The sequence below is a fragment of the Lepidothrix coronata genome, unplaced genomic scaffold, assembly GCF_001604755.1.
Source record: "Lepidothrix coronata isolate B3197 unplaced genomic scaffold, Lepidothrix_coronata-1.0 Scaffold199, whole genome shotgun sequence".
In the NCBI taxonomy this organism is placed as follows: domain Eukaryota; kingdom Metazoa; phylum Chordata; class Aves; order Passeriformes; family Pipridae; genus Lepidothrix; species Lepidothrix coronata.
In genome coordinates, this window is record NW_016690379.1 from 135274 (window position 1) to 153527 (window position 18254).

General features: G+C 56.3%; 1 protein-coding gene and 1 long non-coding RNA gene across 2 annotated transcripts in view; both read right to left on the bottom strand.

Annotated features, from left to right (window-relative positions):
• The window catches only part of MAPKAPK2 (mitogen-activated protein kinase-activated protein kinase 2), a 24207-nt gene extending 9344 nt beyond the window's left edge, over positions 1-14863 (bottom strand). Inside the window, exon 1 of the mRNA XM_017832158.1 lies at positions 14600-14863. Within this exon, the coding sequence (XP_017687647.1) occupies positions 14600-14863 (264 nt within the window). The remainder of the gene's footprint in view (positions 1-14599) is intronic.
• On the bottom strand, positions 8882-14184 carry LOC108505814. Its single transcript, XR_001877595.1, has 4 exons — positions 12937-14184; positions 11832-12721; positions 9498-11372; positions 8882-8934 (listed from the first exon to the last, which is right to left on the bottom strand). It is a non-coding gene; the product is annotated as an uncharacterized LOC108505814 (long non-coding RNA).
• Positions 14864-18254: the final 3391 nt, after the last annotated feature.

An 18254-nucleotide genomic window follows, 5' to 3' on the forward strand; every position in this document is an offset into this window, starting at 1 on the left:
TAAACCTTTACATTAACCCCATCCCCGCTGCTTACACCCACCAGGACAGACAGAACTGACGGGACTTTCCCAGGCTGGGGATCATTTCTGCCCTGCCCACGCACACAGAGCCACAGATAGAGAGTCTGAAGCTCCAACAGACCAGGCAAAAGCATCATCCTCACTTTTGTTTTGCCCGGGGAAAGCCAGGGAGGAGAGGTGACGCGTCCGGAGGAGGAGCCGTGCGTGGGTCCGGCACTGTTCTGCCTGCAGCGTGTCCCGGCCTGCCACGCCAGGGTGACTGTTTGGAAGGGTGGCTGCTGCTCCCTCATGGAGGTGGCTTCATCCAACCTCATGGCTCGCAAGGCAGGACAGCACCAGGCATCAGCTACCCAACTTCCAGAGGTGCCATGAGGGCCCAGGAGGATGTTGAGGCTTTGACCACTCGGGCAAGACACGAGCACAGCCGGCCCCATCCTCCACAGCCATGAACAAAAGGTTCCTCCACGTTCTCTTGCCTCGAGGAAGACGGAAAGGTTTGGAAGAAGGATCCCAGCAAGAGAGAATTATTCAGATTAGAAAGAGCTACAAACGGGGAGCAAGACAGGAGAGGCAACTCAGGCTGAGCAAATGTGAACTGACACACACACTTGAGCTGCTCGGCCGCATTCTCGCAGCCTGAATTATGGGAGCACTCGGAGGAGGACCTGGAGCCATCGCAGCGAGCTCAGGGAAAGCCTTCCCAGTGCGTGGCCTGAGACGAGCAACAAGCCAGGCATGAAGAAGCGAGCTAAAATCCCTTCCAGGAGCAGCCAGCAGAGCGGAGGCAGATGTCGGAGCAGAGGCAGATGTCGGAGCGGAGGCAGATGTCGGAGCGGGCGCCTCGTCCCAGCTCCTGTGGGCGATTTTGCAACGGGGCGGAGGATGGAAACGGGGTGAGGGGAGAGGCGGCTCTCGCTCTTTCACAAGGGGCCTCGCTCGCCTGCCGTGGTTGCACAACCCTCCGTGCCCGTGTGCTGCCGGTTCCCCTGCCCGCAGCTCCCGCGGGGGTCCGTGCCCGGCGGGGGATGCTCGGGACCCCCCGCCCCGCAGCTCCCCCCCTGCCCGGGGCATCTGCTGAGCATTTCCTCGCCCCGCTCTCCCCCGCGACAGATGCAGCAGCTATTCAGCCTTTTCAGGCTGCAACAAAAGCCTCTCGAGGCACACAAAGGCGAGGAGCAGAAGAGAGGCCTGGGCTTAAATAAGAGCCACCTGCCAGGGGCCCGTGCCCCCCGCGCAATCGGGGCGCTGCCCCCCGGTCAGCCCCGCTCTGCAGAGCCCCTTCCCCAAGCAGCAAAAGAAAATATTCTTGGCACACGGATTTCAAGGCGACCAAGTGCCAAAGTGGGTACCCAGGAGCAGCACCGTGGGTGCCGAGGGAAGGGCACCAGCATGGTGGGGACACGGTGGGGGAAGAGGGTGTGGGGAGGAGACAGGGAGGTGGGTGGGAGGGGGCTGCAAAACTCACAGGGAAAAGTCAAAGCAGGTAAATGGCAACAAGGCAGCAGCATGAAGCATCCCCACTGAGTCACGCAGCAGCAGCAGGTTGGAGCTGGTGCTTAATGAAGAGAAATAAAGAGCTTCAGCTTCATGTATCTGAGAAAAACAAACTTAGGGGCCTATTCAGTCCCGTGTTTTTGTTTTGGGATCATCCTCTTCCTTCCCTCCATCAGCAGCAGCACTGGGTTTTGTTGACTCACCGGATGCTCATCTCTCCTGGAGGCACCAGGGCTGGCATGAGGAGCCAGGATCAGCCCAGGCATGAGCCATGGTTGGCAAGGTCCCATGTCCTGCTGTGCATGCAGAAGGTCATGCCAGAGGTCCCGGGGAGCAGGTCAGCCTGGAGCGAAGGAGCCACCACCCTGGCCAGGACCTCTCCATGAATCCAATGGGAACAAAGGGGGTCACGATGGCCAAAATGCCTCAGCCCATCCCTTTCTACAGGTATCCAAGATGTCCCCTCCCACCAGGAGCCACCACAACACTGGGTCTGAGCAGGGAAGGGACAAACTGTCTTGGGCCAGCAGAAGCCATAGCCCAGCTCCAAACAGAGCCACTTTGGGGGGGATGCTCAGAGACCCCTCTCTGCAAACCAGACCCCTGCACGCCTCTGCTGCGTCTGCCAGGGCCTTTTATCCACACAACACAAAGCGAAAGGAAAACAGTGAGCCACGGAAGGGCGGATATCTTCCCGCGAGAGCAGCCAGCAGATCTGCTCCACACACAGCCCCTTCACTTCCACCCCTTTGCAGAGCTCCGGGCCGGGGTCAGCTCCTCCTCCCGACCCCTCCCCAAGCCCTGTCCCTTGCCAGGTTTCCTATCGGAGCTGACCACGTGGCGAACGGAAAAAGCGCCCATATGTGCTTTTACGATAGGAAGTGGTTGATATTTGCAGGTGTGATTAATACCGAGGCAAACGCTGAATGTAAACCATTAACTCAGCGCTGACCTCTGTCCTTTGTGCTCCCCTCCCACAGGCACAGCTTGAAAAACCCCTTATCTCCGGCTGCCTCCGCCAGCCCCGTATCCCGGGGCTTCCCCTCCACGTCAGACACACGGACCACACGGACCACGGACAGCACCGGGCACTCAGAGCATCTTTTTTGGGTCCCTTTGTCACACCAACCCTGGGGACAACCCTGCCTGAACCCACCATCACCTCCGACCCCAGGGGCAGCTTTGGATTGCCCACACCTACATCCCAGAACCGCTTTTGTTCTCGGACGTGCCTACCCCATTCCTTACGTTTAAGGCTGGAAGTGATTTCGGGGAGAGGCCTGGGATGGCCCAGATCCACGCCTGCAAGCGCTGGAGCCGTGAAGCCCTGCCAGAAGGCCCACAACACCCACCGCTTCCCGGCAGCTCCTGGGCTCGTGCTCTTCCCAAAAATGAAGTTTCTCAGGGCTCGGCCCATGGGCAGGGCCCCCCATGGGGTAGATGAGTGTCTGCCAGCCCCCCCAGCACACTGATCCTGCCTGCTGCCTTTCCACACACATCTTAGAGCAGCATAAATAAATACATGTATATTTAAAGGAGGGAAAAAAAAAAAACCAAACCCAAACCAAAGCACAAAGCTGCATCAAGGCCAACCTCTCTCGAAGCATCATTCACCCCCGGCGCTGGGAGCAGCACGGCCTCGGGATGTGTTTCCTGCACCAGTGCCAAGCCTGAGGAGGGTTCCATTTACGCACCCTCGAAGCTCGGTGACGACAGCACGTTTTGCATCATCCTGTCCTTTCTCAGCTGTTTATTTAACACTGTTTCACCTTTGTCACGGGCTTAGTCAACACCAGGGCACAGCAAACACCTCCCTGAGACGAGCCCAGGATGTGCAACCCCGCTGTGATGCTCTGCTTTCGCCGGAGATCCCTGCAGGGATGCAGAGTGGAGCATCCCCCCGGCTGCTGGGACCCACCACCCACCTTGGAATCACCCAAGCAGTGCCAAAAGGGTGCTCCTGCCTGGTGAACCCACACCCAGCACGACATCCAGAGTGGTTCAGAGGCTGCCAGGGACTGTGGCTCTTCCCTGGGTGAGACAAACAGCTCCCACGCTGGGTGGCTGCTGCGGGTTTGTTTGGAGCAGGGGAAGGCCAGGCCAGGAGCGACACAGGGATTTCGTAACACGCCTCTGTCTGCGTGGGCAGGGGCCCCTCGGCCACCAACAGCCCTCCTCCTCCTTCTACTCCTGCTCCCTCCACCCCTCACAGCAGCTAAAATCTTCCAGCACTGTCAGCTCCAATGCAGCCAAAGCACGAGCCCACCCCAGGGGATGCACAGGACAGGGAGAGGGGCATCAATATGTGTAATGAGAGGGGACAGTAATGAAGAGGCAGAGGGAAAGGAGATGATTGAACCCCTCTGGATGATTAAGAGCTGTTTAGGGGCAGGCATTCCCCCCCCTTCTCCTTCACCATCTCCCCCAAGCACCCACCAAAGCAGAGCTGTTCACCGAGAGCCAGGGCTGCTCATGGCTCTCACTGCAGTCCCCCTGTCCAAGCCAGGCTGTCCTTGCCCCACAGGCTGCTCTCCTCCTCCCCTTCCTTCCATCACACAGCCCCAGTGTTCAACAGGACCTGCAGAAGAGCTGGAGGAACCCGTCTGGGTTAAGAGCCGAGCAACACTTCAGACTTGAGACTCAACACTATCTAAGGTCACATCACCCACCACTGCAGTATTTTAGGGGAAATCCTGGACTCTGAAGCAACGCTATGAAAATCCAAGAGCCTCCTGCCACCCCACAAGGCCGAGCAGGGCACTCCTCCTCCAGCAGCCCCTCTTCCCACCACAGCAGCCATCCCGAGACTCCTTCAGCCAGCAGGAAAACACAGTTGTGTTTCTATTTTTAAAAAAAGCCCTTCTCTGCATCCTGCTGGCACCACATTAAAGCTCTCAGGACAGGGGGGCTATTCTTAGCTCCCTCCAGGCTTTTGGCAGCCCCGAGATCCTCCCTGGCACCTGTCGGCAGCAGCCGCGCGGCCCCGGAGCTGGGGAGGTTTGGTGAAGCTGGGACAGAGCCCGGACCACCAATGTCCCAGTCAGCACCATAACCTCAAAATACCTCAGCCAGCAAGCGTGCAAAAATCGTCACGAAGCGCCTGGGTGCACAAACTTCCAAAAATACCACGGGGGGGAAACTCCCTCCTGTCAGCGTTACCAAGAGGGAAAGGCCGGTCTCTGCCACGAACACGTCCTGCCCGAAGGACAACGGCACAGAGTGAGGGGTCATAGAATCATGGAATGGTTTGGGTTAGAAAGGACCTTAGAGCTCATTTTTTTCCAACCCCCTGCCATGGGCAGGGACACCTTCCACTAGACCAGGTTTTTCAGAGCCCCATCCAACCTGATCCAGCCTGGGTTGACAGCAGAGGTTTTGTGCTCTTGCATCTTTTCATTCTACAGCAAAAACACACGTGGAAAACACGTGGGAAAGACTGGCTGATCCTCCCATGGATGTCCAGTAATCCACTGCTCGACAGAGTTTACCAGCAGGCTACTTGATTTCTTACCAACTACAATAGGCAGCAAGTGGTTTGGACTCCTTTTGCCTGTTAGACTGAACCGGAAAGGGGATAAAAGGATAAACACAGGGATATTTAAACAAACTACCAAAAAAAATCTACTCCTGCAGCTACTGCTGCTCTCCTGGCAGACCAGGCTGTTCTTCTTGGACATTCCCATAACCAGTTTTTAAAAGGAAACCTCTCCCAACAGACAGCCCTTAGAGACACCACCTCATCCCAGGGCAGCACTAACCAGGACCCCCAGGAGCAGAGGCAGCCCCAGGGGCACAGGGTGAGCAGGGGGCAGCTGCTCTCTCCGGGTCGGCCGGGGGCTCCTGGATCCTGCTTTGTATGAATTTAAGCTTTTTCAATCCCACTTATTCACGAAAAGAGCTTAGGGCTGGGGGAAGCCAAAGAGCAGACAGGGCAGCCTTTGTGCGGCTCGGCCGCCCGCCCGCCCACCCGAGGGCTCCGGCAGCCCCCACGTTTCCCCACACAACCCCTGCAGCAGCCTGGAGCTCTCCGGGAAGCAGCAGGGCTGGCATTGCCCCCTGTGGCCCCACAAAGCCTGGAGCAACACCTCGAGTCAGCAGAGCTTCCGTTTCCTAAGTGAGAGAGAGAAGTTAAGCCTCCCATGGCCGGTAGGAACAGCACCCACACTGTGTTACCCCCATATCTCACACAATGGAGGTTAAGGCTTTTTCCAGAGCTGCTGGGAGGGTTTGGATTTGAGGCGGGTAAGATCTGAGGAGGATAAGATCCAGATGTTCAGTGCTGGTTAGGAGTTAAGTCACTAAAACCCTCAAAGCATCACCACCACGTCCCAGGCCAACCCTCCTTTGGTGACATTCGCCTTGTTGTTTCAGTGCAATCTCTGAGGAGAAAGAAACACGAAAAAAATGTTTTGGTTAAAGCCAGAGGTGTTCGACCTGCCAAGGACAGGCTGCCCTGGCTGCCAGAGCCCAGCAAAACTGAGTTAACGGGCTACACCAAGAGCAGCCAAAACCCCCTCCTTGCTCTCATTAGCTGGATCCTGTAGGGCCAGAGCCCTCCCTGCCCTGCAGCTCCTCGAGTTGAGGCCCAGAAATGGGAATATCACCCCAAAGCACTGCACTGAGGCACACAGAGACCATCATCTTCCATGAATTCTCCAGACTGTGGCAGAGGGCATAAGCCTTAGACCTGCTCCGAAGCTCCCAGGAAACAGTTCCAGCTCCCAACCCTCCTGCCCTGCTGGCGCCCGGGAGGCGCCGGAGCTGCTGCTCAGCAGCACCCAAAGACCACATTTTAATCCGTTCAGAACCTCCTCAGCACCTTACTCACCCAGACTTCATCAGCCCAGCATTTGCATCCCTAACGACACGCCAGGCTGCCTGTCTCCTCCAGCAGCAGGGAGCTGGGGAATCAGAGCACCAGGACACTTCCACAGACCCCCGAGGACCTGGAGCACTTCCCTGCTGAATCCCACCACCCACGGGGCATCTCACGTCCTGGCAGAGGGTTGCTCTTTACAGCAGCTCTTCCTTAGAACAAAAGATACCGGGAGTTTCAACTCCAAAGTGGAATAAGCAGGGTGGGGAAGGAGATGGAGATGTGAACATCCTGCTCCAACACAAACACACAGCTCCTCATCCCACAAACAGGGTCCTTCCTTGCAGGGAAAAGCACTTGAGGACAAAAGCAAAAGCCTCCACAAGCCTCTTCCAAGCTCCTGGGCCAGCAAAGGGGTTGATGTCCTCTCCAGAAGCTCAGGAAGGTGTCCAGCCAAGGGCTGCAACACCTCCAGGCTCCCCAAAACAGCCGTGTCCCCGTGCCAGGGCTGCTCTGCCTGCGGCACAGGAGGCACCCACCCAAAAATGCCAAAACTCACAGCTCTGATGACTTGCAGGAGGTAATCTGAGTTTAAACTTCCTGGCAAGCCCGGCCTTCCCAGCACCCGGCGGAGCCGCTTACGCAAGAGCCGCCCAGGTTTTCTCATCTGTCCAACACGGCAGAAATGGCCCAAGAGGAAGAGAGCCTCGAGGGGACAGGGCTGGCCAGAGGAGGCTGTTACAGGTGACAGTGGCTCCCACAGCCTGGCTGCACCCAAAAGCAGCGGCCACAGGAACTGCAGGGCTGTGGGAGCCAGCGCTCTGTGGTGACAGGTCGCTGACACCCACAGTGGCACCTGTGAGCAAGCACAGCCCCTGCCTGTTTGCTAAAACAAGTGGAAATATAAGTTTAAATTGTTTCTAAACACTGAGCTGGTGGATGCCATAAGGCTGTCATTACTGCTGAAATTAAAACCACATCCCTGTTACCAGAACACCACCCCCACCACCCCCCACTCCTTTGTTTTATTTACTAGTTTCGTTAAATTAGGCTGAGGACAACACACATACTTTCTGATTTGTTTGGATCTGATTGCATCTGCTTTGCCCCCCAGCCCCGCTGGGGTACTCAGGATTCCAATCCCATTTCCAAGCAAGGCCAACTTGGACCGGGCTCCCACCCGCACCTACGGGCGCGAGAGGCGAGGAGCTGCAGCTACTGGAACTGCAGCCCGACGGCACGCGCTGCCAAATTTCCTCAGCAGCCCCAGCTTGTGTTCCAGCCACATTTCCCTGAAAACACACACACTTGGCAGGACATCCAAGGAGCCTTTCGAGAGGCTGCCCCAGCTCGGTGCCGCGTACCACGGCCGGAGGACGCCAGGAGGGCAGAGGATGGAGACAGCGGCTGCTCCGGTTCCAAACGCTCAGCAGAGGATGCTCCCAACCCCAGAGGTGCTGTAGGCCTTTGGAAAGGGACAGCACAGAGTCCCAGCCTGCTGTTACACAGATTTAGCCTGATGCATCATGAGAGGTGTAGCAATGATGACCCCAAATCTGACTGACCCCCTTCTTCTGGGGCCAGCAAAGAGAGGTTGAACTCAAGAGGGGCGCCCAGGGGATCTGCCCGCAGCCAAGGGCACAAAGCAAGGCAGCAAACTTAATTATGATGACAAAGGAAAATTAATCCAGCCTTCCACTGATCCCCAAATCTAGAGACCAAACTGGATAAGGATAGCAAGAGCAGAGCAGCAAAGTCCCAGCCTGGCTGGGCGCCCCAGGAACATTCAGATCTGGGTTTGCATTTTGAACTTTATCTCTAGTTTAGGCTACGGCTCGCAGGACAGCCAGGCACAGACAGAATCACATGCAGCCCTGACGCCAGCAGCTTGAATAATCTCATTACATAGGAGGGCCAAGGCTGTGCCAGCTGCAGGCTGCCTGAGCCAGGGAGCTCACCTGCCCTCTCCACTGGGACAGTGCACTTTGTCACAGCGAGGCAGGCCACTGATATAAGGCTCTAATCTGTGGGAAAATGCCATCATCCTCCTGGGCAGCATCACACTGAACACGGAGCCACAGTGGTGCTCCACGTGCTCCCAGCAGTGCCCAGAGAGCAGCCACACTGGTACCCTCATCCTGTACCTCCTGTCCAACAGCAGGTATCACCCCACCGCTCTCCAAAGGACACTTTTGTGGCTCACAGCATCTCCAGCAAAACTTGTGTTTCGGGTCATCTCAGGTCAGGGGGATCTACCAGCACTCAGGGACTCGTGGCCGTTAGTCCCTTCCCGAGGCCACAAAGGGAACAGCGAGTTAATGCAACCATTAAACCTGCCAGGCGCTGTAATCCCTGCCTCAAACTGGTAAGATCTTAAAAGGCTGAAATCTTTGAAATGACTCAGCCACCAGGTACAAAGGAAGAACAGTTTAAAAGGCTGTTAGAAGAGCTCTGTGCATTCAGACTTGCTCTTGCGTGCCCCGCTCCGGCCCCCGCGTGCTGCTCCCCATCCACCTCCGCAGGGACACGGCCTGGACGTGAGAGCCCTCTCCAAAATGAGCCTCCAGGCACCAGTCATGCACACAGTCCTCGTGCCAGGGCAGCTGAAAGGAGAGCACATTTCCACAGAATAAGACAATCACAGAATGGTTTGGTCGGAAGGGACCTTGAGGGTCGTCTCATTCCGACCTCCCCGCTGTGGGCAGGGACACCTCCCACTGGACCAGGCTGCTTTTAGCATTTTGCAGTCACGAAGGATGAGGGACATCCACGGAGGGGACGGGACCCACTTTCAGTGGGATACAGGTCTCTGGGGCTTTTAAAATCAACGTCCCAACCAGAGATGACCAGGATGCTCAGCAGCTCTGGACCACACTGAAAGGCTGACTCAATGTGACTGCTCAGCCTGAAACAGGTTTTTTTGGGGAGCGGTCAGGCAAAGCCCTGTTCACATGCCAGCCTCTGGAGCTGGTGGAAGGATCACCCTGCTCCTCACAGATCCACCCCCTCCAAACTCTCCAGCCTCCAAAACCAGCCCTATCCCAGCTCCTCCACAAAGGGCAGAGGAGCTGAGCAGCCCGGGGCGGGCGTGGGGCTGCCTGGGGGCATCTGGCAAGAGCCAAACCCCTCGAGTTGGCCGGTGCCGGGCCGTGGCAGCCGCCCTCACCCACTGCAGACAGTCCCGGCGCGGCACAGGGGAGGCAGCACGTTATTCTTGGAAACCAGGAGGTGAGGTCATGCTGCCTGAATGCTGCAACTTGAGGCCAGACGCGCGGGGCCAGTTGTGCTTGGAGAGGAGCCTGACTTCTGCAGCGAGGGCCGCCTGCAGGTCGGGGAGCCGGTTATGGTCGGAGCTAGGAGGAGGAAAGGGTTTCTTAATGAAGGAGGGCTCTTTCCTCTCAGCTTCTCAGCAGACAGTGAAAACCACAGCAAAAGGATGGGTTGGAAAACAGCATTAGCTGCTGTCTCTGCTGTAAAGCCCTTAGACCACCCTGGTATGGGGCACGCGAGCCCACCAGGAAGGCTCAGGAGATGCCAGATTGTAAACTCAAAGTCACACTGCTGTCCGTGCCACAGGGATGGCCAAACAGCCACTTCCAACCCAGCCACTCCTCTGGATGCCTCCCACATACCTGCACCACCCTTCCAGCCATCAAGAGTTCATCCATCTCATCAGATACCAGAGCACATCCTGGATGTTTCTGGGAAGACAGAGGTCATCAACCCGCTCTTTCAGGCTTCCTCGGCAGGAAATTTCTGGGAGTTTTCATCACCTGTGCCTACCCATTGTCCACCAAGCATGCTAGGAGACCTGGCTCCCAGTCTGCACAGCTTCAAATTATTCTTTATCCACTGTTTTGAATGCTCTGGAGCACGTGTCTGATAACTCCCAGTGCCTGCTTTGTGCCGGTCGCTACCTGAGGCAGAGCCATCACCTCCACAGCCCCACAGGCCAGTGCTGTCCTATACACCTGGCTTTCCTGACAGCACAAATGGGAGTTCAATGTGAATGACAAAAATCATCCTTTTACCTGGCTGTACTTGGCTACTAAATCACATACACGCAGGGGCTGTATCTGTGTCCAGCAGGACACCAGCAGCTCAGCTCCTCAGCCCGGTGTCGCCTCTGACGGGCTGCAAGACCTTCAGTAAATCACTGCATCTCAGTTCCCCGCCTCTGAAAACATGGGAAACTTCTTTTGCAGGACCTGTGGCTGATGGCATTAGATTATTATTAAGAGGAAGAGCCCCGCCACTTCCTGAGCACGTACCAAAGTGAAAAGCAAGCCCCTGCTCCCAGGCTGTTATCAGCCCATGGCAGTCTCAGGTCTGACTGCTCAGAACATGTAAAGTATTTAGAAGGGATTATGGCAAATCCTACATTTTTTAAACAAACTCAAACCCCGAGTCAGTAGACTCCTTTGGTCAATGAGATAATAAACCGCTGCTTTGGAAAAGTCCCAGTGATGTCACCACACTTTCCACAGCTTTTCAACCACAGCTTGCACAGAAGGCCACAGTGAAGACATTTTTGATTATATTAAATACATGGTAGAGTTAATTAAAAAAAAAAAATCTTCCCACTGAGAGAGGGACAGAAGTACAGCAAACACACGGTGAGCTGTTTTCCATGAATATAAGCTCAGGATCTTCATCTACTCCCTCACTTCAGGGATATTTTCCCAGCTGGATTTTCTGGGGGACAAAGCATTTGATCTCAATCAGAGCTGCAGGGAATAGGGCTCTTTGCTCCCCTCAACACCTCTGTAAGAAACCTCTCCCCATGGTGGGAGAGAGAGCACGAGGCCACCAGCTCCATGAGCTCGCTCGGCCACAGAACTGCTCAGTTATCAGCTCCGAGACCTGCCCTAATTCCACCACAGGCATCTTACCAGAATGATAAACCACGAAAGCACCAACCTCCTTCCTCCTTCTCCATCAGAGGAGCCATCACTCACAGGTTATCTGATGAGGCTGAGAGTGAGACTGAGAGTGTTTCGCAAACGTGCCCCAAAGCGCCGAGGATGCTCCAGAAACGGGGCTGCCAGAGAGGGGCAAATTCACGAGCCCTGAGAAGCTCTTCCAGCCCTTCCAAAGCTCACCAACCCAGGGGAGGATCTCCTGCTTTGAAGTTGAGGTCAGGAGTGAGGTTTGTTCATTTGTTTTAAAGGCAACCTGCTCCATGAAATGCCCCACCGAGCTGCCAGTAGTACTCCTCACTCTCCAGCCTGGCTTACCTGTGATTTCCTCGCTGAATTAAGGCAGCCAGCCACCAACTCGGCATCTTGCCTAAAGATTAGTCTTAAAAGTGGAATTTGCAGCAGGCGAGACAGCCCTCACTCCCAGCCCCACCACTGCAGCCTGGCCACAGCGAACCTCGCCAAGTCAGGCCAGCAGTGACCTACATCCAGCAGCCTCTACAGAAATTACAAGCCTAATTTTGCCTAATAATAAATCACACCGAGGTACAAGGAAAAAAGGGGTAAGGAATCACCCAGACCTCACGTTTCAGTTCCATTCATCACTTCTCCACGGGCTTTATGTTCCCACCCTGCAGCAGATCATCGTGCATCACCCAGGGTCAGGTCATGGGTGACTGGGACCATCCGTGGCTGCTTCACAGCAGATAATTCAGGGATGCCACACTTCAGGAATTGCTTGGTACCATAAAATAAAATAAAATTGAGGGGGCGGGAAACTGAAAAATTAGCAATAATCTATAAGAAAAATAAAGGAATCTCTCGTTTTCACCTGGGGACTGCACAGAAAGCAGAAGTGCCATCCATTAACTCACACACAGCATCATTTTATTTAATGATGCATCTCTGCCACGGACTATTGCACTGGAAGGAGAAGAAAATTGGCCTTAACGTTTTCACTGCTGCTAGAACACTGTCTCCAAGCTCTCTTCAGCTTTCCTGAAGCACTGAAAAGTCCTCTTAAGCAAAGTGACTCTCAGCAAAACCCTTACCTAAGTGCATCTCTCAGTTTGGGAGAAGGAGGTTTAACAATATAACAGTTGCTTGTGACCCAAGAGGAAGCACAACACAACCAGAAGACACCACTAACATCAGGGAGAGACAAAATTGTGTCTCATCCTCCAGTGGAGGATTCCAGTGTTATACAAGACTTTGAAATATTAAACGTAAAGAGTTGACGTTCCAAATGGAAAGGTTCACTGCACAACCAAAGCAGGCAGCAGACAGATTTCAGCTGTGGCTCCTGGCAATGGGCCATCAGGATTCTTTTAAGCATCATCTGAAACACGACAACTCGATGCAATCACTTCTGTGGATCCTGCTTTAGGTCATCTTTCCACTCTGATGCAGCCCATGAGTAATTTGGACCCGAATACCTCTCCACAGGTCTCTTGCAGAGACATCATCCTGCCTGCGTACCAGAGGAGGGGATGAAGTCAGCACACATCATGTCTAGGGCAGTCACCCACACCAAGTTTGGGCTTGGCAGCTCGGTCTAAATAATACAATTGAATAACTCAAGTGTGCAGCTCACCCTCACGAGGACAAACCGGGTACCCACCGGCTCGTCCCAGCGCCCAAACTCACAGCGTAGGAGTTTTTAAGGTGCTGGAAGGAATCACTTACAGTAGCAGCTGTGCTGCTCTTTGAGAAGCCAGGGACACGTCCAACCACTCAGCTGAACTTGTCCCTCCCCGTCAGGGACGTGAGAAGAGGCCGGGGCAGGGGACAGGGAAGACAATCCCTTTTCCTGAAAGAGATTCGGTGTCAAATATGCCTCACCCCCGGAGAGCTGCGCAGATGCTCCGTGTCACCCTCCTACATCACAGCAAGGAGTCCTGCCCTCCAGGACGCCTCTCAACAAGGCCAAGGAACTTGTGGCAGCAAATTCTGACCCAATCTCTGCTCTGGCACAGGCAGGGTGACAGCACCAGTGCCGGGCCCCTGGGCAGAGGAACTGCCGGCGCTCGGTCTGCTGTGCCATCCTTCCCCTTTCAGGGCTGCAAAAGGGAAGTGCTGGGATCTGTGCTTTAAACACATGAGTCAACTTCAGAGGCGAGGAGGAGCCCGTCTGTCAAAACAGAAGAAGATTTCGCTAATTTCCAACCCAACAAGATGACAATACATGTCGCCCTGGAGTACAATGCTCGTGACAAATGCTGGCGTTTCTGACAGAAGAGTCAAACTTATCCAACTGCCCCCCACTCTTAAACCACAGGTGCTCAGCACCATCCTGTGCTGACCCCACCACCCCTGCAGCACAACTTGTGCCTCCAAAGCCCCGTGTTCACTCACTCACTCAGGTTAGGAACCCCGGACACCAACAGAGGGGCACCGCTAAACACAAAAGGGGGGGATGTTACGGGTTTAGGTGGGGTTTTTTCAGCCTTCCCAGTTCTCAGGGTAACGCCAAGGGTTTGAACAGCTCATGTGTGGGCGCAAATTGCAGGGATGCTGGAGAACACGGCGCTCCCGCCGAGCAGACTGCCTGTACCCGCGTCACCCAGCGCGTCGTGAATCCATTCAAACTTCCCAAAGTCTCTCCTGCAGAGAGACACGCTCTTCTCTTTCCTCAAAGAACCTCGTGTGGAAACGAGGAGAGGGTTGCATCACCTAAAACGCAGCTTTTCAGCCACTGTTTATCCGTGTCTTTCAAAGAGAAGCGAGTTAGGGGCAAAGGGCAACATCATAACGCTGAAATATTCCCTGTGTGAAGGGGGGGACGACAGTCACTCGGTGTTACAGCCAGGAGAGACCTGCCATCAAACGGGGACAGCGGGCAGCTCCTGTGCTTACAGGACACGCTATGAACAGCCCCACGGAGGGAACCCCAGTTCCACGATGCAGACCCCACATTTCGAGGTGCGGACCCGAGCTGCGCATCCCACGGAGGGGATTCCAGCCAGGCCAGGGGCTCCTCTCCACTCCAGACCCCCCCACACACCTCTCCCCGTCGTGCCACCAAAGATGTCATTTCGCTTCGTTTTCCACACTAGAAAAGCTGGAAACCAACGTCTCGCTGCTCGCAATAGGGGGAGAGGGGGGGGGAAGATGAGATTAAAGCGCGGCCGGAGGGGCGGGCGGCAGCTCATTGTCCGGCCGGCCCCGCTGCCGCCAAGCGGCCCCCCCGGGACCCCCTTCCCCCGCAGCAGACACCTTCCATCACTGTCAGCGGCGCCGCCGCCGCTCCCCGGGCCCCTCCCGGCCGAGCGCCCGCCCGGTCCCCACGTCCCTCCCTCCCTCCCCATCCCCGGCGCGCCGGGACGGGGCGGGGGGGGTCCCTCCGCACCTTGAGCGCGAACTTCTCGCCGCTCTTCTTACTGAAGATCTCCAAAACTTTCCCGTTGATGCCGAGCCCCAGCACTTGCGTGGTGACCTTGTAGTCGTCCGTGATGGCATTCTTCCGGATCTGCAGGCCGCCCTTCCCCGGCAGGAACGGCGGCGGCGGCGGCGGCCCGTGCGGGGGAGCGGCGGGCGGCGGCGGCGGCGGCGGCTGCGGCGGCGGCGGGCTGGGGAAGCCGGCGGGCGGCGGCGGCGGAGCCCCGGAGAGCATGGCGGGCACGGCGCGGGCACCGCGGGGCTACGGGGAGGGCGGCGGGAGGGCGGCGGGGCCCCGCGGGCCGCGCGGGATGGGCCGGGGGGTGCGGGGGGTGAAGCAGCAGCAGCAGCAGCGCTGCCGCCGCCGCCCCCCGCCGGTGCGCCCCGGCCCCGGCAAGAGCGATGGCTCCGGTGCGGCGGCGGCTCCTCCTCCTCCTCCGCCGCCGCCTCCTCCTCCCCGCCGGGCCGGCTCTGATGTCAGCGCCCCGGCCGCCGGGGGAGGGACGGGGCGGGGCGGCCCCCGGGGCTGAGCCTGCGCCCGCCCGACCGGCCCCGCCGCTGCCCGGGGGGGGAGCTTGTCCCGAGGGTACGGGAGACACCCCCGGCCCCGCCGCTGCCCGGGGGGGAGCTTGTCCCGAGGGTACGGGAGACACCCCCGGCCCCGCCGCCGCCTGGGCTCCCGGTCCACCGGAGCCCGCGGTGGGATGGCAACAGGTCGCGGTGTTCCCGGTCCACCCCCCCACCACCAGTGACAACAGGAATCGCAGAATATGCCGAGTTGGAAGGGACCCACAAGGATCACCGAGCCCAACTCTCAGCCCTGCACAGGACCATCCCCAAGGGTCACACCATGTGTCCCAGAAGACCATCCAAAGGCTCCTTGGGCTCTGTCAGCCTTGGTGCCGTGCCCACTGCCCTGGGGAGCCTGGTCAGTGCCCGACTACCCTCTGGGGGAAGAACCTTTCTCTGAGATCCAACCTAAACCTCCCCTGACACAAGTTCAGGCCATTCCTTGGGTCCTGTCCCTGGTCCCCAGAGAGCAGAGCTCAGTCCCTGCCCCTCCTCTGCCCCTCCCAAGGAGGTTGGAACTGCAGTAAGGTCTCCCCTCAGTCTCCTCTTCTCCAGCTGGACACACCAAGTGCCCTCAGCTGCTCCTCAAGGCCCTTCACCATCTTTGTTGCCCTTCTTTGGACACTCTCTAAGAGCTTAATATCCTTCTTATATTATGGCCAAAACTGCCTCAGTATTCAAGGTGAGGAAAGATGAGTAGGTTTAGATTGGATTTTAGGAAGCAATTCTCCTCTCTGAGGGTGGTGAGGCCCTGGCACAGGGTGCCCAGAGAAGCTGTGGCTGCCCCATCCCTGGAAGTGTCCAAGGCCAGGTTGGAAGGGGCTTGGAGCAACCTGGGCTAGTGGAAGGTCTGTCCCAAGAGCATTCCCGAGGTGACAAAGGGCCACTCCAACAAGTGGGCAGCTGCTGGTGCCCCAGCACCTCCATCTACAACCACATCCCAGGAAGATGAGAGACGTAACCACTGCCACAGCACACAGAGCATCAGGGGAGGGGAAACCAGTCTAAAAAGAGTAGAGGTCATCCTGACGGTAACAAATTAACTCCTATTTCCACGTTCATTCCAGAATCCAATAAAAACAAGGCTAACAGAGATCCACTCTTGAGCTGCCCAGCATCCAGCAAAATCCAGTGAACATTCCTTCAGCTGGAGCACAGTGGGAAATCAGGACATTTAATTCACGGACATAAAAAGCACAGCCTGCTCTCCACTGATAATCCCTGTTTTCTAAGTAAAGAACACGTGTTTTTTGACATCCATCCCTCTTACCCAGCTGTCCTACAAAAAGCAGGGAGTGTGCCCTGGGGAAGAGATGAAGGAAAATGCCCAGAGCCATTCCGGGAGCCAACGGCAGAGCCTGGAGCGACCTCCCGAGGCCCAGTCACTGCTTTTGGGCAGCCACAGACAGAAGCCCATCCTGTGTGGCACTGCCAAGGGACTGACATGCCACCAGGACAGCGAGGGGGACACAGTCCCAGGCCCTGGAGTGTGTCCACGGGGCTGGGATGTGACAAACAGCCCCAGCCTCAAGCCACCAATCTCACTGTAAACCACGAGGGGCTCTGGAAGCCCCTCAGAGATGCACTGATGGAGGGTCCTGCTCAGAAACCACCCTCTCCTACTGCACTGGTGTCAGCAGTTTCACTGGGGCCACGAGGACAGACCGAGCCATGGAAGTGGCTCCTCTTCTATTTCAAATAAAGGAGAGCAATAGCAAAATCAAATGAGTTCAGGAGAGGGAACACCAAGCCCACAGTGCACAAAACCCACACCAAGTCCTCAACAAGCAGCTGCTTGTTGAGAAGAAAGAAGAGAAAGAAAAGAAAGAGAAGAAAGAGAAAGAGAAGAAAGAGAAAGAGAAGAAAGAAGAATCCTGAGCCTGAAAGGGAGAGGACAGTGAAGGGCAGGACAGAGAAGGGCAAGCTGTGACCTCTATATCCCTACACACAACGAGGCCACCCGGGAGCAGGAGGCATCTGGTCCACCCCTGCCACCCCAGCACCTTCTGTGGTCAATAAGATCCTCCCGTTATTTTTTTAATCAGCCCAATAAAGCTGCTCCCACGTTTGCACAGCCAGTTATTAACCCATGACCGATCAATAGGTGGGTGAAGCAGCGGATCCAGCTAATCAAAGCACGTCATTAACAGCAAGAGACAGAGCGTCTGTCAGGAGGTGGCAGTGACAGCCACCAGATGGGAGAGTGAGTAAACCTACACCAGGCGCTGGCAGCTTTATAAATAAAACTCTTGTCGAGTGCCTCCCACCACGAGTCCTGAATTTCCCCGTGAAACCCAGGGAGCAGTGGAGGCCTTTGCCCGCTCCCGGCACATCGTGGGCTAAGCGTTTTGCAGCAAGAAAATTTCCTCCTGGGAAAACGGATTCGTTCCGGGACTTGCAGCCTCTCCCAGAATCTGATCCTGCATCCTTCACCCCAGTTAACGAGGGGTTTTGAGGGTCAGAGTAAGATCCGATGTAACCCTGTAACAACAGATCAAAGATGCTTCAAAGCTGCTGCTCTGTGGGGTTTTCCCAGCATTGGCTTCCCCTCGCTTGGGCTCGTCTCAGCACGTCTGGGGAAAGGAGCCTTTAAGCCAAGTTTTTCTCCACAGAGGAATCTGGTCAAAGGAAAATGATTGACCCACTTTGTTGCTGTGTTTCCTTTCGTTTCATTCATATTTGCTTTGTAACCCGACCCTTCAGCTATTTCAAAGATAAACACCAGGACAGAGGAGGCACAGTTTGGGAGCCTCGGGTCCTGGGTTTCCCATGGAATTACTCCTTGGTTACTCACCCGAGGCAAGGGCTGTGCTGGCTCTTCCATCACAGGCAAGGGCAGCCTGGCCACCCCCCCGGAGCTGGGACACCAGAGCCCCCACTTCCCTCTGCCTTCAAGCCTTGGGGGCTGACTCAGGGACAGGGGTTTCCTGTTGTAGTCAGCATGTTGATTATGAATTAATCATGGAATAGTTTGGGTTGGAAGGGACCTTAAAGATCATCCCATTCCACCCCCTGCCCTGGGCAGGGACACCTTCCACTAGCCCATGTTACTCCAA